Consider the following 23,758-nt stretch of genomic DNA (forward strand, 5'->3'; position numbering starts at 1 on the left):
CATGTTTCTGAAGTCAAAATAGTAGCATACTGCCCGTTTTCATATGTTGCAACAGATTGCCTATGCCAACATTCTACAAGTAACTTAATTCTGCTAAAATTAACATTTTACAATTCAAGCAGGTCTTAATGAATTCACATTCAAACAGATTAATTCTGCAATTTCCTAGTCTTTCAAAAGGCATAGATATTTCAAAAGGCCCGTCTAAAGGTTGACTAAAATTTATGATTTGATGAGCATATGTGGATCAAGCTAAGGATATCAGCCTTGGGAAATGGCAAGTGATAAATCACATGCCATAGGTAACAATTAGATGCAGATACACAATAAATGAATGATAATCCTCACCAAGAAAAATATGAGTGTATGAATTTTTGTGTACACTGTACAGCCATATTCTCCCTAAAAATAAATTTCAGGTCTTGTCTGGTTAAATTGATGAAAGGGAAGAACAAAAGCTAGTGAAAGACTGTCACGCTGCAGTGCACTAACCTGTGCCAGACGTTGCTGGTTTTCTGGATCACCTGGCTTCGCCATGGCTTTCCGAGCCTCTTCAATTAGATTGCTAGATTTATCCATAACATCACCTGCACACTCCAGCATTGCATTCTGCGCTTGTGGGTCAGTAGTATTGGCTGCCACTCCTCGCGCAGCTGAACCAAGAGCTTTTAATGCCTGAGCTACTTCTCTGGAGGCCAACCCTGAAACACAGACACAGTGGAGAAAGATGAAGGGATGAGGCAGAGGGGAGAAATAATATTTTTTTCATGTCTGTTACAATTTTATGCCTGCACATTACAGAGTCACAATGTAAAACATTAATCTTTATCTCCTGATCTATCCAACAAGACAATAGAGACAAGATGTTTTCAAGAGAGTTAGATTTAGCTCTAAGGCGAAAGGAATCAAGGGATATGAGGAAAAAAGCAGAAATATGATCAGCCATGATCACATTGAATGGTGGTGCTGGCTCGAAGGGCCGAATGGCCTACTCCTGCACATATTTTTCTACGTGTCTAAGTTTCTAAGTATCTCAAGCATATCCTCTTTTTTCTCTTGATGCTTCTGAAATATACTGGGGAACTCTTCTAACACTGCCTGTCACTGAATAGCCATCTTCTTTAGCCAGTCTAAACAAGGGCTGGCTAGGTTGTGGAAATGTCATGAATGCTGTCAAACCTCAAATTCTGCAGCATTATCCAAAAACAAATTTTGATTTTTTCGATGTACTACTGTTAAATTTGACAGATTAACTCACTGCCTTTTAATACTAATCTTCCATATGGGAGTGAATCCTATCCTGAAGAATCCTCTCCAATAGATTCTCTACCATTAACACGAGGCTCACTGGCCTACAATTTCCCCGATTCCTTCTTCTTCCCTACTTAAATAAACAAATGACATTAGCTACTCTCCAGTCCACTGGGACCTCACCTGTGGCTAGAGATGGCGCAAAGACCTTCATCAAGATCCCCGCAATCTCCTCTCTTGCCTCACTCAATAATCTGAGATAGATCCCATCAGGGCCTGAGGATTTATCCACCTTAATGCTTTATAGATATTAGGTCCATTTCAGTGTTTCTACTTTGATGGAAATTACACGAAATTCAGGAAATTCTGGTTGTCTTCGGGTAATTTTAGGGAAATTGAATAATTTGGGAACATTTCCGCTTCTGGCCCGCGAAGGGGTGTAAAGGTAATACACACAGCACTGCCGGTTTAGCGCTCAAAGGTTTAAACAGGGCGCTGTCAATTTAACGCATAGGTACTATGAGTTCTAAATATAGCACTACCGGCTGCAGCGCTATGGGCTTTAAATATAGCACTATGGCCACAGCGCTATGGGTCACAGACTGTTCGGGAAAATTCTCATATAACAATGAATCTTTGGAATTCTCTTTCTCAGTGAAAGTTGAGCCTTTGATTATTTTTCAGGCAGTGGTAGAATTGTGGATAAGCCTAGTGGTGAAAGGTTACCAGTGGGCGGTGGGACTGCAGTTACATTGGGATTGGCCTTCATTTTACAGAATGGTGGGTGGGCTCATGGGGGAGGGTGAGAGGGAGAGGTGGAGAGAAGGAGAGACAGAGAGAGGGAGAAAGGGTGGGGTGGAGAGAGGGAGATGGGGGGAGGGGTGGAGAGAGGGAGGGAGAGAGGGAGAAGGAGGGAGGGAGGGAGGGAGGGATGGAGGGATGGAGGGAGGGAGAGGGAGGGGGAGGGAGGGAGCAGAGACACATGAGAGCTGGTTGAAAAAACGAAGATAACGAAAGTTGTTGGAGGCAACGAAAGCTGCCTTGCATTACACTGTACATGTGAGTAACAGAAACAGGCAGATATGGTGTAGTTACAAAGATCTGTTTTGCATTGTTCTTCTTTGTGTGGTTAATGTGCGCCCTCGAAAAAACCCCAATAAATAGCGCGCAGGAAGCATTTTTGAAAATTTCAGGAAATACCTTCAAATTCCAGGAAATTTGGGATTCTATTTACAGAAAAAAAATGTTGAGGTGTGGAAGCACTGGTCCATTTTCACTTAGGAGAAGGAAGTGGTGAAGATGGAAATTGATTTACACCTTGCCAGTTTGAATGAAATATCCAAGCTCAAATTATGCCTGAAACAGGCTCAAAGGCACTGTTTTATAATTTAATAATGTAATATGTTTAATATGTTGCACCATTTACAATTGCATCAATGATGTTACTGATCTAAACATTGCAAACTGTAAATGAATTCACTCATTGCCATTTGGGATACAGATCAAGATATTAGCCTTGCTTTTTTTGAATAAAATGGCTGGGATCATGAGAACTGTTAATTTAAGTATATATTAATTCCTAATATAAAACTAGTACTTATTTTTATACGCAGATGTACCCTAAAACACATTTCAAAATAAAAAAATCACGCCAAGGCCACGGAAATAGGACAAAAACAGCTTTCCAAACAGTTGAAATGGAGACGTATTGGGCAAGGTTGAAATATGAAGAGAATGTTCTCAGATAACAACCAGAATAACATGCAATATATTTTTAGTTACATACCTAATAGAAATCTATAACCCAGACTATTTTGCTTGAATTATCTGTGCCGTGTGCTGTCTGACCCATAATAATTCAATATACCAATGCAATTTTCATTTTTCTGTCTGAACCACAATAATTCAACATACCGGTGTAATTTTCATTTCCTTGTGTGACAGCGCTCAGTAGTTTAGCCACAGAAGCACCCACCATCTTGGCGCTGCTTCCCAAATCCTGGGAACATTTCTCTAGCTGTTGATACAAACAGAGAAAATTATCATCTCTCAGTATTACATTGTAGACTCCATATAAAGTGATGTAATATTATGTTATATTAAGTTATGTTAATATCAGCTAACAGTTTTAAGTTAACACAATTATGTTATTAAGATATGGTTTAAGATATGGTCGGCATATTTCTACCCCACATAGTGCTGCTGTTTCACAGGTTTGGTCCCGACTGCTTGGTTCTTGGTTTCTTGGTCCTCCAAAATATTCCAAATTGAATTTAAACTGGAGCTGGTGGAAAGAGTTCTATCCAAGGGAATGTATGGGCTTCCTCTTGCTTTCTCCCCATCCCAATGACATGCAGGTTGCAAGATTAAAGTATCCACTGCAAATCCCGGGGAGCCAACAGTCGCTTGTCTTTTTCTTTTTGTTGTCACTTTTAATTTCAAGTTTTTGTGTATCTTGTGTGCTGTGACTGTCGGCAGACCAATTTCCCTCCGGGGATGAATAAAGTTTTATCGTATTGTATCGTAAATCACCCGTAGCATGTGTGAGGGATTGGAGAATCAGCGGAGTTTGATGCACTGGATCTATTCGGAACTGATCGGGTAGGCGTACACTGTCTCTTGCCCATAGTATGGGAATTGAGGATCACTGGAAGGGTGCTGGGTGTATGGAACGAGCTGCCGGAGGAGGTAGTTGAGGCAGGTACTATCACAACGTTTAAGAAACATTTCGAATGGACAGGTTTAGAGGAGTATGGGCCAAATGCAGGCAAGTGGGACGAGTGGAGATGGGGCATGTTGTTTGATGTGAGCAAGTTGGGCTGAAGGGCCTTTTTCCATGCTGTATGACTATGTCACTCCTGTGGGTGGCACAGTCGCACAGCGGTAATTTTGCTGCCTTACAACACCAGAGACCTGGGTTTGATCCTGACTACGGGCATTGTCTGTATGAAGTTTGTACATTCTCCCTGTGACTGCATGGGTTTTCTCCTGGTGCTCTGGTCTCCTCCCACACTCTAAAGACGTGCAGTTATTTGCTTCTGTAAATTGTCCTTAGTGCTTAGGATAGTGCTCGTGATCGCCGGTCGTGGCAAACTGGGTGGTGGGCTGCTGTATCTCTGAACTAAACTGTGTGAGAACAGATCACAAGGAAATAAAATGGGGAATGCGTCTGATGGGTTTGCCCAAGAACTGTAGATTTGATGAGCCAAATGGTCATCGCCCAAGGCATTTGGAAATTATGTTTGAGTGTATTTACTAAGAGTAAATGCAGGATTTATTAAGCAATATATTATGAACTATATTTTTTGGCAAACATGAACTATCCCATTTCATTTTTGTCTGCTAATTAATAACAATTATATCCATGTTTAGGTTCCAATGCACAATGGATTATACAGCAGTTCCTGCAGAAACATGCCTTTCAGCACCATGTCCATGCAAGCATCCACACTCCATTTAAGCCTCCACACATCATTACTCATCCAAATCTATAAGCACAACCCTCCATATCCTTTACCTTCATTTTCTTATCCACACTCTTTTTAAATGCATTTATATTATTGTCAGCTCAAGGTGTGATCGAGGATCGGACAATCTTCCTTCTCAACCATAAGCAGAGAGCAGTGCTGAACTACTATCTACCTCTTTGGTGACCCTCAGACTATGATTGGACTTTGCTGGCTTTACCTTGCACTAAACGTTATTCCCTTATCATGTATCTATACACTGTAAATGAATCGATTGTAATCATGTATTGTCTTTCTGCTGACTGGATTGCACACAACAAAACCTTTTCACTGTGCCTCGGTACACATGACAATAAATTAAACTAAACTAAACTGAATTTCCTGCTGGATTTTCTGGTGGCAATATTGCATTGCCTGTGCCTAGTTATGCTGTTTCCCTGCAAGCAGAAACATTTTCTCTGCATCTACTCCATTGAAGCTCCAATTATTATTATTTTTTTTTTAAAAGAGTCCCCATTAGAGCATCCATCAGACAACCTTAAGGGAAAAGAGACTTGGCTGTTCAACATCCTCTGATTTGTATACGCTAATATTTCCTTGTAAACATTCTCTGCATTATTTCTGGCCTCTGTATTCTTTTTTATTGTTTGCTTTGCACTTGCATATTGTGTGCTTGATGGTATGAAGGAAATGATGTATGGCTCTTTGTAAAATATTGTATTTTACCCTGGAGTCTCATGAGTGTTTAGTTTGCTGTTAGCGTTGCATACCTTTCCACCACTCCATTGAACATTTTAAACATTTGAAACCTTGTTCTCCATCATTCTATTCTCAAATGTTCTATTCACCTCATTTTTAAAATAAAAAATAATCTTTCATCACTTTAAAGTATATTGAAGATTAGCAAGTTTGCAGATGTTACAAATGTTGGTGGTTTTGCAGATAGTGAAGACGGTTGTGAAAAATTGCAGCAGGATCTTGATCAATTGGCCAAGTGGGCTGGGGAATGGCTGATGGAATTTAATGCAGAAAAATGTGAGGTGTTGCATTTGGGGAAGTATAACATGGGCAGGACCGACACAGTGAATGGTAGTCCTCTGTGTAGTGTTGTAGAGTAGAGGGATCTAGATATGCAGATGCATAGTTCCCTGAAGGTGGAGTCACAGGTAGATTGGATGCTCAAAAAGGCTTTTGGCACATTGGCCTTCATCAGCCAGAGTATTGAGTATAGAAGTTGGGAGGTCGTGTTACAGTTGCATAAGATGTTGGTGAGGCCACATTTAGAGTATTGTGTTCAGTTCTGGACACAGTTTTATAGGAAAGATGGTGTCACACTGGAAAGGTGTATGGAACAAGCTGCCAGAGGAGGTAGTTGAGGCAGGGACTATCCCAACATTTAAGAAACAGTTAGACAGGTACATGGATAGGGCATGGACCAAATGCTGGCAGAAAGAACTAGTGTAGCTGGGACATGTTGGTCGGTGTGGGAAAGTTGGGCCAAATGGTTTGTTTCCACACTGTATCACTCTATGACTCTATATTGCATTTTGGTCAACACTGCCATGTGTTTGTTCCCTTCCTTTTACTTTTATTATCTACTCTGGTCCATACTCCATTACTATTTTTTTTATCCTTTTTCTATGGTTTGTATGGAAACTTATTATTTATTTTATGTAAAGCACGTTGGTGTCAATGCGAGTTGACTTAAAACGTGCTATATAAATAAAACTTACTCACTTACTAGATTCAATAACCTATTGGTTATTTACATGTTGGTTTAGAAAGGAATCATGTGTGTGAAAAAAACCTATTCCTTTATTCTCTTTTTTTTTATAACCTCTTCTGGCCAAATTATATTATGTGGTTGAACATCACCATGATTTTTATTTGCAATTTCTTACCCATTTCCCCAATGTATCTGCACAATTTCCCTTGCTCTCTTCCTTCCATTATCAGGTGGCCTGAGGCTATGCACTACAATGTGCATCCCAAGGTCTTAAAAGATGTCTGAAGTGATAGTGAACGTTGTTTTGATCTTCAAAGGTTTCATAGATTTTTAAATTATTCCCAGTAGTGGAAAACTATAAATGTAACAACTGTAAATAAATGCACTTTTATTGGGATAAGGCAGGAAGCAGTAAATTACTGGTCAGTTGAGCAAACAACACGGCATTTGGAAAATGCTGGAATTGTTTTGTCTTGTGATCATCACTCCCGAAGAGTCCACCAGGGACTATACTGGAAGTATCCTACACTCACTAGGGACAATTTTTACATTTACCAAGCCAATTAACCTACAAACCTATACATCTTTGGAATGTGGAAGGAAACCGAAGATCTCAGAGAAAACCCACGCAGATCACGGGGAGAATGTACAAACTTCATACAGACAACACCCGTAGTCGGGATCGAACCCGGGTCTCCGGTGCTGCATTCTCGGTAAGGCAGCAACTCTACCGCTGCGCCATTAAATTAACATTCATTAAATTGAAGTTGGACATTTTGAAAATCTAATCAAACACAATTAGCATTGGTCTGTGAAACAAGTTTTGACAAATTTAGAATTCTTTGAGGATGTTTCTCGTCAGGAGGCTAAAGGGGAAATTAATGAAGTGTACTAAAAACCTTTCATTAAGGTGCTGCACTAAAAGTTACTGCACAAGTTAACGATTAATCACCCTAGGGACAACTCTAGTGGAATTCTCTGCCACAGAAGGCAGTGGAGGCCAATTCACTGGATGTTTTCAAGAGAGTTGGATATAGCTCTTAGGGCTAACAGAATCAAGGGATATGGGGAGACAGCAGGAATGGGGTACTGATTCTGGATGATCAGCCATGATCATGTTGAATGGCGGCCTACTCCTGAACCTATTTTCTATGTTTCTAATATATTAGCACAAATAGAAAATTGGCAGGATAGACAACGCAAGATCGAGAAATGATGATGCATCAAAGGGCTGTGGTCTCAACTATTTATAATCTATTGTCTGTAAAATCCAATGGAAACAATGTCAAAAAGGTATCAAAATATTGCTGAGTAAATTGGTGGAATGGAGTACTGGTGGAGCAAATCAAAAATGTCATGAGTAGAGTTCCAAAATGTCCAGTTTTGGGGTTGCTTGTCGTGACAAAGATCCTGCAGCACAGAAGCAACATTGCTACTAAACCTAGAATTAATTAAAACTAACAAAGGCTTCAATATCGGGAGCCTCGATCGCCTCAACGCAGCAGTTTGACTGCCTGACCGCGAGAGAAGAAGATACTTTTTTTACCTTCCATCACAGTGAGGAGGTGCCTGGAGGAGAATCACTGTGATGGATGTTTATGTTAAATCTATGTATTTGTTTATATCGATGTATTTGTATCAATGTAAGTGTGTGTTGTTTGCTTTTTATTGTTGTGACTGTAGGGTAATGACATTTGAATTTCTGAATGACAAATAAATTCAATTCATTCAAAGCCTATAAATCTGCAGAAGGAAATTAACATGGGAATGGGACTAGCAAATGGCAGATTAAATTCAGTTTAGGGAGGAGTGGAATACATCACATCTGCACAATGACATTAAGGAAAAGAGCAGTTGAACTGAACAAAAGCACTAAAAACTAGGGACCGTACCTGCTGACGGATTTAAGCTATTTTAAAAGTGGTTGATGGTAGTGTGCAAAAAGTCAATCATTTGTTTTCTAATATACTGCAACTTCATAAATCACTGGTGAAATTGCATTTGGAACAACCTGGTTAGGATTGAGATCTACAATTAGGAAGAATTTCTTCTTTCCAAGGGCTGTGAATCTTTATCATTGGATATATTTAAGGCAGAGATTGATTAATATTTAAATGACAAGGAAATCAGGGACTTGGGGAAAGCGGAAAAGTTTTGCTTAGGCCAAGATTGGATCAGCAATGAGTTCATTAAAGAGTGAAGCAGGCTCAAGGTACTCTTTATCTTCACCAGCTATTTGAAAGTTAACAAATAAACACAATTTCTCTGGCTGTCAAGAACTGACACTTGCGGGAGCTGCCCAATTGTAACGTCCATTTCAAAGTTATGTGAAAGTGGCTAATTTGTTCCCAGGAACAGGAAAACCCATTCATTTCAACCATCTTTTGTGTGTCTTTATAGACAAGCTAGAACAGAATGCCTTTCAAACCCAGAAAGGAATGAATAGATATAGATTCCCTGAGTAAACAATTATTGTTTTCGTTCAAGATTCGTTTCAGAACCTTGCTTCACATCCAGCTTTATATCATCTAGTAAAACAATATCTGGCATATCCTCCTCAAAGAATGAATATTTTTTAGAATGAAATGTTCCCATGTTCCTATTTGTACATTATGACGTTGCCTCGTTAATGTGAACTGAATCAGTCACATTTGACCAGAGGTATAATGACTATTTACTTAATCTATCAATGCACCAAAATCTTTTATTGATGACCAAATATAGAACAAAGCAGAAGGACCAATTACCGTTTCACCAGGCAGCGGTCTCAACTTTCCTTCTGCGGCGTTTGCTTTTGCTTCTTGCAGGTCTTTCTCCATTGTTCTGATCTGTTTCAGAGCAGAATCTATTTCCAAGGGGCCACAGGCATCCTGTGCCTACACGGGAAAAGAAACACCACTTAAATTGATAAATGCATATTTCAGCAGAATAACGTATTCAGTCAATACAAATATAGCAAATACCATTAAATGGAAAAAGAGATAATGGTCTTAAATCTTCGAAATGTCTCACAGCACCAGAGACCTGGGTTCGATTCTGACCTAGGGTGCTATCTATGTGAGCTGCACATTTTCCTTGTGACTGCATGGGTTTCCTCCAGGGGCTCTGGTTTCCTCCCACATCCCAAAAACTGCATGTTTGTAGGTAAATTGGCCTCCTTAAAACAATTAATTGCCCCTAGTTTGTGAGGAGTCTATATGAAGTGGGATAACATAGAACTAATGTGAAAAGGTGAGCAATAGTCAACTTGGACTCATTGGGCCAAAGGGCCTACTTTTCTCTGCTGTATCTCCAAACTAAAAACTAAATTTCTTTTCTGCGCTCATTATTCTGCAACAAAAATATTGCTAAACAAACAAGAGTTTACTTCAACTCACAATTTTGATTTCATGAAAATATACTGCTGATTGAAATTGGAAATCCTCAAAACAATTATTTGTCATTTATTTTCTGGGATGTAATCCGGTAACTAATGAAAAATCTGATGATTTTGTTGAAATATTAAGTAAATGTCACAACTGGAGAAGAAAAACTGAAAGGGGAAAAGACCTGCTACTTTATAGATAATTCTGGTATTGTAATGTAATGTAAATAATGTAAAAATATAGATATTGTGTGCACACATACACAGGAGTATCAAGCACCCATTTTCTTTTTTAATTGTATTTGTCACCCAATCCCTGTGTTCATCGTGGAAACATGACATAAATATCTTGAGCATTCTGTTGTTAGCTATTATAGTAAGTTACACCCCACAACGGCTATAAATATTTCACTCACCTTTTGGGCAGCTGCTCGCAGCTCTTGTAATGTGTTAGCTAGGTTCTTAGCACACTGGTTGAGCTGCATAGCTGAGGCCTGATCTCCAATGGTAGGAACTGTAGATCTGGCCGCAGCAACCATTTTAGCACCAGGCTAGGAAAGAAAGTTTAAAAGAGTTTATTATTGTTATGTGCACAGTGGTACAGTGAAGTGCTTTGTTTTGCACGCTATCCAATCAGATGTATACATAAATACAATCGGACAAAATCAAATGCAATAAGAAGAGAAGAGGGATGATTACAGAGTGCAGAATATAGTTCTCAGTATTGTAGTGCATCAATTCCAGAGTCCAAGTCCAATGTCCGCAATGGGGTAGAGGAAAATCTGGCAGAACCCTAAGCTTATGAATGGATCGTTCCGATGCCCGATAACATTGGGAAAGCAGCTTTTCCAGAATCTGGTGTGCACTTTCTGATGGGAGGGAGAGAGGGGTAGATGGGGAAGGGGGAGAGGGGGAGAGGGGGAGAGGGGGAGAGGGGGAGAGGGGGAGAGGGGGAGAGGGGGAGAGGGGGAGAGGGGGAGAGGGGGAGAGGGATAGAGGGGGAGGATGTTTGCAGCTCCACTAGAAGAAATGGAAAATAATGAACGGGAAGGTTCCCCAAGGCAGACAAAACACAGACAAATCTATTGACAGATATTTTGTTACCTGGAGAAAGTTCTGACTTGCACTAATGAGAGCCAGCTGTGCACTCGGACTGTCGGGCTGTGACTGACTGCCACGCACACCTTGGACCAGCATTGGGATCTGTTCAGCAACAGACTGCAAATACAAAATCATATTTAAAATAAGCATCAAGCTTTCGTAGCCCTTGCATTTCAAAAACAACTAGCTGGATGTGGAAAGCCATTTGACCCATCTCCACAGAAGGCCGTTAACAGGGTAAATAGTCTGAGCCACATCACAGAAGTGTGATCAAGAGAGAGAGAAAAAAATCACCTCTGAGCCAGAAAAGAACATGAGAGGAGCAAGAACAAACATTTGTTAACACATTTGGGCATTAAGAAACTTAAAGTAATGGAAGTGATAGGATTTAAGGTAATGTGATGTATTCTGGAGTAAAGGGCTAATAATGAGACTAGGAAGTAATGGAGGCAGAATTCTTAGAGTCTGTGATACTAGATACGGCTAAGGATACTTAATCAGGGACAGCACAATGGTGCAACTGGTAGAGTTGCCATGTTACATACAGGTCCAGCAATCTGGATTAAATCCTAGTGGAGATTTTGTATTCAATCAATCAGTTTTATTCGTCACTTGCACATAAAGTGCAAGTGAAATGAATTTGCCAGCAGCGGTGCAATGAAAAATAACACACAAAAACACAATAAAAATTTAACACAAACATCCACCACAGCATTCATTACTGTGGTGGAAGACACAAAAATTGGCCAGTCCTCCTCCATTTTCCCTCGGGGTCGGGACCTCAACCCTCCGCAGTCGCCGCTGCGGGCGTCCAGATGTTCAGGCAAGGTATAAAGTCCAGGTATTCTGCCTCGTGCCACATGGGTATCCACTGGCCATGCCAGTTACTCCCCACATCCCAAAGAGGTGTGGGTTGGTACATTAATTGTATGGTTAATCAGATTCCTACTGCAGATATATGTGCCAGCAAGGGCAGGCAGCTGTGTGCAATGTCACAGATGGTCTTCTGATAATTTGATTTGTGCAGTTTTGGTTTTGTGATGGAGGGAAGGTACCTAATGTACTTTTGCTGGGGTCCTTATTGTTTGCGATACTGTATATATGAACAATTTGGATGTGAATGTAGGAAGTATAAATGGTAAGTCTGACTATGACACGAAAATTAATAATGTTGTAAATGGTGAGGAAGGCTATCCAAGACTACAGAAGGATATAGATTAGGAAGAAAATTTAAAGGGGATTTGAGGGGAAATGTTATTTTGTTGAAACACAGATTGTTTGATATCTCGAACAGAGAAGGTGATCTAATCAGATAGACTCACTAAATTTAAGAGACTTTTAAGCAGGTACTTGAATAGGCAAACCATAAGGGACACAGAGCCAACACAAGTTGGTGTAGCTGGGCATATATGAGGGATGAACATGGTGGGGGAAAGGGCCTATTTCCGTGCTTTGTGACTCTAAGCCTCTACATAGATTCAAACAATATTTTGTGGCAAAGCTAGGCATGACCTTGGGAAATAAGATATTCCAAATAATAGTTACTTTCATATCATCAAAAGTGTGCTATAATTACATGGAACATTAACTTACTGGCAAAACATTAGATCTTCAAATTCATTTTGTCAATTACTTCATTAAAGCTAATTTAACTAATCAATTGCCATTAAATGGCTCCACAAAGCATGGTCTTAATAAAGTTACATCAAACAAATTGCACTAATAAAATTCTAAATGCTGGAATGAGCTGTTGCTCATCAGTGTAACTAACTTCAATAATACTCAAGCATTAGCAAGAGACACAGTTCAACGACATGGTCAGTCAAGAATGGGATCAAATTTCCTCCAATGTTAAGAGGACCAATCACTCCTGCAGCAAAGGTGGGAAACTCGGAAGTATCAAGAGGAACCTGGGGTCAAATATCTTCCTTCGACATATGGCAGAAACCAAATGTTTCTACTGATGATAGTAATACTGAGTCTCACCTTGCAGCTTTGAACCATTTGCTGTTGGGAGGCAGGGTTCTTGTTGGATGAAGCAGCATTCTGTGCAGCTGCAATTGTCTGTGTAGCTGCAGCTGCAGCCTGTTTTGCTGCATTCTGGAAAAAATAAGTAACATCGTAAATAATAATTTCAATTTCTCTCCACAACAGCTCCTTTTGATATAAGCGGAGTGGTTAGGTAACCTCAGCAATTCTAGAGTAAAATGAAAGACTTGATAGTTCTCCAGATGTGGTGGATGGTATAAAACTCAAATATCTTTTGCCTGCCACCATGGTCTTTATAGCCAAATCAAGAGCTGGCAGGAGTGGGCCATGCAGTTCCCCAATGCCACATGGGTCAAAGTAGATAAGAATAAATTTTGCAAACCAGAGTGTACAGTTGGTGAGCCAGTGGATACTTCAACACTAATCTCACAGCATCAGGTCTGCATCTCATGCCAACATTTCATTTTTAGACCCATCAAAATCCAAATTTGCAAATGGCATCTGCAGAATTTGTACTAAAACATTGACCTTTAGGCTTGGCATCCTTTCAGCAATCATATAATTGCTAAGTTACCAAATCACAATTGCAAGCTCATTGGATAAATGGGATTGCATTAAAATTTTAAATGTTATTAAGAGAGAGTGTGTGCCAGCTATGCTGTATACCATTTAATTCCCCTCCACCACCCCAGCGAGCTCGGTTCCATCACATAGAACTGGAACATCATCTTTCACTTGTTTTGCTGAAGCACTGAAACCAATGGGATATTGCTGCCCAGCAAGGTTGATGTGAGATATTGCAGCACAAACCAAAACAAAGACTATTCTGGCTCAAATGTTCTTGATCAGTTTTTGCATTTAACAACTAAGCATCTTAAACTAAACCTTGAGATAACCAAGTTCAATAGACAATACACAATAGGTGCAGGAGTAGGCCATTTGGCCATTCGAGCCAGCACCGCCACTCATTGCGATCATGGCTGATCATCTACAATCAGTACCCTGTTCCTGCCTTCTCCCCATATCCCCTGACTCCACTATCTTTAAGAGCCCTATCTAGCTCTCTTTTGAAAGCATCCAGAGAACCGGCTTCCACCGCCCTCTGAGGCAGAGAATTCCACAGACTCACAACTCTGTGTGTAAAAGTGTTTCCTCATCTCCGTTCTAAATGTCTTACCTCTTATTCTTAAACTGTGGCCCCTGGTTCTGGACTCCCCCAACATTTGGAACATGTTTCCTGCCTCTAGCGTGTCCAAACCCTTAATAATCTTATGTTTCAATAAAATCCCCTCTCATCTGTCTAAACTCCAGAATATACAAGCCCAGCCGCTCCATTCTCTCAACATATGAGTCCTGCCATGCCGGGAATTAACCTTGTAAACCTACCCTCAATAGCACTCCCTCAATAGCAAAAATGCCTTTCCTCAAATTAGGGGACCAAAACTGCACACAATACTCCAGGTGTGGTCTCACAAGGGCCCTATACAACTGCAGAAGGACCTCTTTGTTCCTATACTTAACACCTCTTGTTATGAAGGCCAACATGCCATTCGCTTTCTTCACTGCCTGCTCTACCTGCATGCTTACTTTCACAGACTGATGAACAAGGACTCCCAGATCTCATTGTACTTCCCCTTTTCCCAAGTTGACCCCATTTTGATAAAAATCTGCCTTCATGTTTTTGCTACCAAAGTGGATAACCTCACATTTATCCACATTAAACTGCATCTGGTATTTTGTTGGTTCTCATGCTTGATCAATGGTGTTTTATCATTAATGTTTTATTATTATGAATGTTTAGTGTTTTCTGAGTCATTCGTAACTGTCACTATGTCATGTTGTTACTTGTGGGCGGAGCACCAAGGCAAATTCCTTGTATGTGAATACTTGGCCAATAAACTTACTTACTTACTTATTCCCAGAAATACCTGCCATTGCTGTTCCACTGTCATCCCTGCTAGTGTATCTTTCCAGTCAACTTTGCCAGCTCCTCCCTCATGGCTCCAGAGTCCCCTTTGTTCAACTGTAACTTGGAAGCCTCCGATTTACCCATCTCCTTCTCAAATTGGAGATTAAAACTTACCATATTATGGTCAGTACCTCCTAATGGCTCCTTTACGTCGAGTTTCCTTTATCAAATTCGGTTCATTACACAACACTAAATCCAGAATTACCTTCTCCCTGGTAGGCTCCAGTACAAGCTGCTCTAAGAATCCATCACGGAGGCACTCCACATACTCTCTTTCTTGGGGTCCAATACCAACCTGATTTTCCCAGTCTACCTGCATGTTGAAATCTCCCATAACAACCGTAGCATTACCTTTACGACATGCCAATTTTAACTCTTGATTCAACTTGCACCCTATATTCAGGCTACTATTTGGGGGCCTGTAGATGTCCCATTAGGATCTTTTTACCCTTACAATTCCTTAGTCCTATCCATACTGACTCCACATCTCCTGTTTCAATATCACCCCTTGCAAGGGACCTAATTTCTTTCCTCAACCAACAGGGCTACCCCACCCCCTCTGCCAACCTGTCTGTCTTTTCGATAGGAGGTATACACTTGAATATTAATTTCCCAGCCCTGGCCCTCTTGCAGCCATGTCTCTGGAATTCCCACAACATCATACTTGCCAATTTCTAACAGAGCCTCAAGCTCGTCCACTTTATTTCTTATTGAATATCCTCAGCTTGTTGTTGAACTCTGCAGGCAACTACTCCCAGAACTCTTTATATTCGATACCCACCTCTAGTTTATGCACTAATTTCTTCTTAATGGCGTTCTGTGCTGCAATATTGGTTGCTATGCGCAAACCTTCGGCAGCTTCTCGCAACCTCTGCTGCTGCACCTCGCTGTCAGGATTAGCTGCTGCACCCTAAAAACAATTGAACTCCATGAGGGTTTATAGAATTAATGTCAATGCAAAATCATGTCTTAACATTTTGTCAATGGACAATAACCAAGTAGCAATAACAGTCAAAATAAAATCTGACACGACATTTATAAAAGGTTAGATTTTCCAATTCTGTTCATTTGAAGCTTTTAAAAATAATTTATAGTATAACCATTAAAAATATATGCCTTCATTTCAAAGTTCACTTTTCAATTTAGAGATAAAAGTTCATTCTGTAATATTCCTTTGATAATACTGAAAAGGGAAAATTGTTTTTCCCAAATGTGCGTATAATATAAATGCAAGTCGCTCCTTTTCAAGCAAGTCCTGCCTTTTAGGATAAAGGATGGCTTTTCAGCATTGAATATCTCGATAATTTGCAGAATTCAAACAGAAACCCGTTTCCTTAAGATTTTACTTAGGAAGGGACAGTGCGGCCTATTGCATACGGCGTTGTACTTTGGCGTTTGATGTGATGTCACAGCAGATTGCGGGTTCCAGCCCTGTCACAGTTGTTTAAGACTGTCAAAACCTTATTCCCCCGGGTTGAAAATGTCAAATCTATAAGGTATATTTTTGAGGCGAAAGGGGCAGAGTATAAAGGGGATGTGCAGGGAAAGCCTTTTACACAGAGAGTAATAGGTGCCTGGAACACGCTGCCGAGAGTGGTCATGGAAACGGATGTGATAATGGCATTTAAGAGGTTTTTGGATAGGCACATGGATATGCAGGGAATTGAGCGATGGGACACCTGCAGGCAGATGAGACCAGTTTACCTTGGCATTATGCTTGGTGCAGACAGTGCGTGCCAAAGGCCTGTTCCTGTGCTGTACAGTTCTATGTTTACCTTGTTAAATATATCACATGCATTCAAGCATTTTCCCTCCAACTCAGAAGGTTATAAACGATAGTAATGCATAATTCACTGCAATGAGAGGTTGAAATTATTCCTCGAGGTTTGTAAGTAGTTAGTAGTAAACTTTATCTAAGTGAGACTTCAGTATGCTTATGGCCAAAAACATCAGCTGATGTACAGCGTTATCTCAAACAAAGCTCAGAGCTTCAGGTTAACTAATCAACATATTGACCCAAGATAGACACTAAATGCTGGAGTAACTCAGCAGGTCAGGCAGCATCTTGGGAGAAATTAGGTGATGTTTTGGGTCTAGACCCTTCTCCAGAGATGCTGTCTGACCTACTGAGCAACTCCAGCATTTTGTGTCGAACTTTGTGTAAACTAGCATCTGCAGTCCTTGACCCAGACAGGAAGTAGATGTATGCATCATAAACACTGATATGGTTATCAGTCATGTGCACAGTTTAAGCATTACCCATGAAAAACATATGAATGTTATGACTTGAGCTCCTTATATGGAAGTAACAGCAGTCATACAATCTGTTCAGGGGTACATTTTGTGATGACAATATTGTGCACACATACTTAATTGTAGCCTGTATGAAGGAGAAAAGCACAACATAATAAGCAATGTCATTAAAAATGAATATGGGCTGATGTCAAATTTACTGTATTTGTAAACAAGTATAAAAAGCATCCAAGATACTTTTGTCAAGGACTAGAAGAAGATAGGTTTAGAGGGATATGGGGCAAACACAGGTAGGTGGCTCTAGTGTAGATGGGGCATGTTGGTCAGTGTGAGCAAGTTGGGCTAAAGGGCCTGTTTCCATGCTGTATGACACAAATGGGTTTTTTAAAAAAATTGCAACATTACCTTTGCAGCTTCCACCATCCTGGCTGTGGCATCAGCCAATAGTTTAGCTGCAGACAGCAGTTTTCGAGAATTCTCAAGATCAGATTCACCTTCAGCATCAGCTTTGATAGCATTGACCAAGTCTGAAGTGGCTTGAGCCAGAATTCTAGCTTGTCTCACCATCTCACCTATTTTGGGGGAAGAGGTTGCATATATCAATATTCCAAACAAATGTTCTGTTGTATTTTCATGTTTGTATGTCAGCCTTGATCTTGTTGATGCGTTTGTTTCAGAATGTGTTTGGCATGGGTTTAAGGGGTAAACACCAAACAGCTTTCTGAACTGGACGTTAAATGTTTTTTTTTTTTTGTTTTTTTTTAAATCGATCTTGATCATTGGGCAAATTTAATAGTTGTTGAAAGATCCAATATGTCCATTAAATTTCACGAGCTGTTTTATCTAAGCAAGTAAAATAATTTAGTGTCTTTGCTTGAGGGATTGATAATTAATCGAAATGGCCTCATTTTTTAGGGAACGGGGGTTCCCCTCTCCCATCATAGTTGAGGCCCTCGCTCATGTCTCCTTGGTACCCCGCAGCTCCGCCCTTGCTCCCCCTCCCCCTAGTCGCTACAGAGACAGTACCCCTAGTCCTTACCTTTCAACCATTCAGCCATCTCATACAACACATAATCCTCCAACATTTTCGCCATCTCCAATGGGATCCCACCACTAGTCACATCTTCCCATCTCCACCCCTTTCCGTCTTCCACAGAGACCGTTCCCTCTGCAACTCCCTGGTTAACTCATCCTTTCTACCCAAACCACCCCCTCCGCAGGTACCTTCCCCTGCAACTGCAGGAGATGCAACACCTGACCCTATACCTCCTCCCTCGACTCTGTCCAGGGACCCTGACAGTCCTTTCAGGTTAGGCAGAGGTTCACTTGCACCTCCTCCAACCTCATCTACTGTATCCGTAGTTCAAGATGTGGATTCGTACATCGGCGAGACCAAACATAGACTGGGCGATCGTTTCGCTGAACATCTTCGCTCAGTCCATCTGGACCTACCTGATCTCCCGGTGGCTAACAATTTTAATTCTCCTTCCCATTCCCACACTGACCTCTCTGTCCTAGGTCTCTTCCATTGTCAGAATGAGGCCAAACGCAAATTGGAGGAACAGCATCTCATATTTCGCTTGGGCAGTGGTATGACTATTAATTTCTCCAACTTCAAGTAACCCCGGCATTCCCTCTCTCTCCATCCGTCCCCCACCCATCGCACCAGCCTCTCGTTTTCACCCAACAAACAGCTAACCTGTTTCCTTTATCATCATTAGTTTTTTGCATATCTCATTCATTGATCTTTATCTCTCTACATCATCGTCAATATCTTTTGTTTCCCTTATCCCTAACTAGTCTGAAGGGTCTCGACCCGAAACGTCACCCATTCCTTGTCTCCAGAGATACTCCCTGTCCAGCTTTTTGTGTCTATCTTCAATAATTAACCAGAGATTAGCTGAATGGTTGAGAATGAACAGTTTAGTTTAGATATACAGATCTTTCGGCCCACCGAGTCCTCACCGACCGGTGATCCCCGCACACTAATGCAAGTTGTACATACACTCGGGACAATTTACAATTATACCAAGCCAATTAACCTACAAACCTGTACGTCTCTGGAGAGTGGGCGGAAACCAGAGATCCTGGAGAAAACCCACGCAGGTCACGGGGAGAACATACAAACTCCGTACAATCAAGCACCTGCATTCAGGATCAAACCCAGGTCTCTGGCGCTGTAAAACAGCAACTCTACTGCTGCGCCACCGTGCCGCACTCTAGTTGAATCAGGCAGTTAGTTATTCAATCCTTGACATGCTTAATTATAGATGATTTTAGCTGGGGAAGGAACTGAAGAAGCCACAGTGCGCATTGACAACTAAAGGTTAGGTAGCCTGGGGAAAGGTCATCTAGTTATACTTGGCCTGGCCATCAAAGAGCCACCCAGGATAAAAGAGCACATGGTGCATTGCTCAAGGAGCATAATTGTCATTGATAAAGCTGACTTTATAATAACGGCAATTGAGAAAGCTAAGCATGTTTCAGTCAATGGAACTGAACCTCAGCACTAAGACAAAATCTCCAGCTGATGTGCAAAGTTGGGAGGGAGAGAATTAAAAAGTCATTTAACTTGCTCATGGAGAAATATTTGTGTCCGATGCAATATTTGGTAACTTATAAGTAATATTAGAAAGTTTAAAAAATAATTCCCTTTTTCTATTCAAGGTTAACCAATTATAGAAAACGGAACCATTTTCATGCAGTATTCATTCTGCGTTAGCATATACTGTATGCATGTGTCAGCAAGTATACCACTTTTCTTACCAGCATCACCCATGGAGCTGAAAATGTTTTCCGTCACATTTAGAATGGTGTCTGTCGCCTGATCATAACGTCCCGATGGATGCCCTCCAGAGGCGTACAGCTTAATGTGCTGCAACAGATCGTTGAGGGCCTGTGACACAGTCGTGGCTGCCACACCAACCTGCTTCAGCAACAGCTCATCAGTAGTTGCAGCTTGCGAGGCCTCCACACACCCCTCCACTGATTTTGCCACCAGCTTTCCAGCTTCAATCAGCTGTTCCTGGCAGACAGGGGAGCTGATAGTCGGAGCCACTACCTACAATGAATCAACGTGGAAAAGTACTTTAAATTATTACAGGCTTTGTCAAAAAGTGAATTTGATTCAATACAAATCAAAACACCTTTTTGAAAGGGAAAATCATAGAAGGTTACATTATGTATGGGTCCAAATTCTGCTAGCATTTTCAGTTTAGTTTAATGTCACGTGTACCGAGGTATGCAATTCTTAAGGGGTTGGACAGGCTAGATGCAGGAAGATTGTTCCCAATGATGGGGAAGTCCAGGACAAGGGGTCACAGTTTAGGATAAAGGGGAAATCCTTTAGGACCGAGATGAGAAAAACATTTTTCACACAGAGAGTGGTGAATCTCTGGAACTCTCTGCCACAGAAGGTAGTTGAGGCCAGTTCATTAGCTATGTTTAAGAGGGAGTTAGATGTGGCCCTTGTGGCTAAAGGGATCAGGGGGGATGGAGAGAAGGCAGGTACAGGATACTGAGTTGGATGATCAGCCATGAACATATTGAATGGCCTACTCCTGCACCTATTTTCTATGTTTCTATGTACAGTGAAAAGCTTTTGTTGCATGCTATTTCGTCAGCAGAACGACAACACATGTTTACAATCAAGCCATTGCAGTGTATAGATATATGATAAGGGAATAACGTCCAGTGCAAGGCAAAACCAGTAAAGTCCGATCTCCCAGAGCTGCAGACATTTACCATTGTAAGTGCTTGTGGGTTACAGGGAGCCCATCTAATCAGTGCAATCTAGCTGGCTGGCCCCCATTACCAATTTCCTGATAATGCTTCTCCCAACAGTAGAGCAGGAACTTAGCAGGAAATTTCAGATCAAGTTGGAACCAAGACACGATTTCCATGTTAGTCATTTCAAAGATGTTTTTGAATTGTCTCAAGAAAGTAAGAATACCTTTCCACTACATGTTCATTTTAATATTTTCACTTTAAACTTAAGTATCATTAGGTGATTTTATTTTTCTTAAAGTTTATTTGAATAATTAAATCATTCTAATAGTCAGGAGCATTGCGAAGTACTCAAAAACTATGTGAAACAATCAGTAAAGCAGAGATGTACAATGCCATCTGCTAAATATTTTCCATATGATTTTCATGGCATGCACTTGTTCTAGGTCTTGCAGAGCACAAGGGCCTCAAACAGTGGCATTGATAGTTCTTGCCTAACAACAGTACAGGTCCATAAGACACAGGAGCCCATCGAGTCTCGACCGTGGCTGATCTACTATTGCCTCTCATTCCCTTCTCACTGTAATCGTTAATGCCCTTACTAATCAATCTCCGCTTTAAAAATAGCCAATGACTTGGCCTTCACCCCTGTCTGTGGCAATGAATTCCATAGGTTCACCACACTTTGGCTCAAGAAATTTCTCCTCATCATCCTAAAAGTACATCATTTTATGCTGAGGCTGTGCCCTCTGGTCCTCGACTCTCACCATCCACTCCATTCAGGCCTTTCATTATTTGCTCCACCAGAAGAATCCATTATTCTTGTCATAGGTCAGTAATATAAACTTCTACAATAGATGCAGATGAAAAGAATTTCACTTCCTCCAAAAAAAGCGATGCTACAAAACAGACGGAAACTAATTGGACATTTATTCCAAACGCTTACCTTGGTGCAAGCGACAAGCTGTGAGGTGGAAAGTGCGCATTGCGTTGCAGCTGCAATGACACGGTTCTGTAACACTGAATCCCCTGTCTTCTGAGCCACATTCTTCGCCTTCAGGACCAAAGCTGCTGCTGCATTCGCGACAGCTTTGGCCAGTTGCATGAGCATGTCCTATAAACAGTGAGAAATGAAAGGTAATAAAATGCTCCAATTCTCACCATTTTTAAAATAATCCAACTTGGTGGAAAATTTATTTGGGATATAACTTGGGCTTCTTGTGTTACAATTTCTAAGTAATTGTTCATATTTTCTAGCTTAATACATTTATATCTGCAATCATCCAAAAATTAGAAACCGATAATTATTGGAATATTATTATCATCCAATGTTATTGGATAATTATTAATGATAGCAGTAGTTTAGCACATCAGGTATTGAAAAGCAGTCTTGTTCTCATGGCACCAAGTAATCACGTTTGTTCCACTACAACTCATCACTAATGAATAGAACAGCAGGATTACTTGACAATAAGCCCAGGCAGCTCTCCCAACATTTAAATTATGTAAGAATTAATTCTAACTCTAGTCTGAGAATTTAAAATCAAACCTAATTCCATGATGAACAGAACTACTTTTCTAGAAAATGGATGGGTGGTATAAAAAACATTAAAGTATCTATTTATTTGATACAAATTTACTCCAACAATCACTTTGCACTTATCCCATCATGTATGTTTCTGTGAAGTCTCGCTACTGGCAAGTAAACTGAGCTGGCTCATTTAGTATAAATGAGATGGATTCATTAGGCAAGTGGCTGCAAGACAAGATTTAAGAATTGAAAAGTTTGGTGATTTATTTTGCTCACTTTGACTATGATATCCAACATCATGGTGAGAACACAGGAACTCTGAAGCTAACTTCCATGAATGTGTATGAAGGAAAGTCGCATTGCTTTATTAGCAAATTCTTGTCCCATGGGCTAATCCATACGTTGTCCTCTGAGTAAATCTCAGGCGATATGTCAAGAATAATGCTTGTCTAGAATGTGTTGGTTGATTTATAGCACTTGGTATTTGCTTTACACAAACTTCACCACGTCTCTCTTTTCCTGCTATGTACCCTGTTGAAAATGTGCAGCACAGCTACAGTCCAGGCCCCTATGGCCCACCTCCTGCATGCCAACCTTGATGCGTATCAATGTCAATCCCATTTGTCTGTATTCGATTCAAAACCCTCTCCCCTTTCCTATCCGTCCTAATGTTTTTGTAAACATTGTTGTATCTGCCTCTGGCAGTTAATTTCAGCCAATCACAATCCTTTTTGTGAAAAATTTACCTCAAAGATCTCCTTTAAATTTCTTCCCTACCACCTTAAACCGATGCCCTCGGGCTCTAGACTTCCTTACCATGGGAAGAATGATTCTGGCACTCTAGGCCACTCATGATTTTTATATTCCAATTTATATTTCAAGTGAGAAAAAACACAAGCCTATCTAATTCATTCATTCATTCATTCCTTCATTGTTGAAAACATTAGCGAAGCAGTGGTGCAGGTTTCCGACGGGCACGGTGACGGACGCACCACACAACTCTGTCCTCCATGCAGCTGACAAACTCCTCTTTTGTCTCTACACATGTGTCTTCCATCAACGTCTTCAGCATCGTCTTGATTGTCCATCCCGGGTCACATCTTCCATGGGTGGGTTCCCACAGCACAACCTTGTTTACTGGCATTTCTGGGTGACGATGGCAGTGACCAGCGAGCCTCATCCTTCTCGACCTGATCTTCTCGCTCAGAGGTGGAATCTCCCCATAGAGCAGGGAGTTGGTGATGTGGTCCCTCTAACTGACATTTTGAACTTTTCTGAGCATTCGGGTGTAGGTACCATCGAGAGACTTGGACAGTGCTCGAGTGAGAGTCCTTCCCTACACCCGTACAATAATATGGTCTCTACAGTTGCATGGAAAAAT

The 23,758-nt window shown here is 40.8% G+C and overlaps 1 protein-coding gene across 3 annotated transcripts in view; it reads right to left on the reverse strand.

Moving 5' to 3' along the window:
* tln1 (talin 1) overlaps window positions 1-23,758 on the reverse strand; it is a 245,220-nt gene that overhangs the window by 77,037 nt on the left and 144,425 nt on the right. For all 3 annotated transcript variants that reach the window (XM_033031712.1, XM_033031693.1, XM_033031702.1), the window contains exons 19-28: window positions 21,793-21,960; window positions 19,887-20,181; window positions 17,526-17,692; window positions 15,649-15,777; window positions 12,896-13,009; window positions 10,913-11,026; window positions 10,225-10,359; window positions 9,192-9,320; window positions 3,166-3,268; window positions 493-701 (exon numbers count right to left, since the gene is read on the reverse strand). In XM_033031712.1, the coding sequence (XP_032887603.1) occupies window positions 493-701; window positions 3,166-3,268; window positions 9,192-9,320; window positions 10,225-10,359; window positions 10,913-11,026; window positions 12,896-13,009; window positions 15,649-15,777; window positions 17,526-17,692; window positions 19,887-20,181; window positions 21,793-21,960 (1,563 nt within the window). The remainder of the gene's footprint in view (window positions 1-492; window positions 702-3,165; window positions 3,269-9,191; window positions 9,321-10,224; window positions 10,360-10,912; window positions 11,027-12,895; window positions 13,010-15,648; window positions 15,778-17,525; window positions 17,693-19,886; window positions 20,182-21,792; window positions 21,961-23,758) is intronic.

Source organism: Amblyraja radiata, chromosome 1 (assembly GCF_010909765.2).
Source record: "Amblyraja radiata isolate CabotCenter1 chromosome 1, sAmbRad1.1.pri, whole genome shotgun sequence".
Classification (NCBI taxonomy): Eukaryota; Metazoa; Chordata; class Chondrichthyes; order Rajiformes; family Rajidae; genus Amblyraja; species Amblyraja radiata.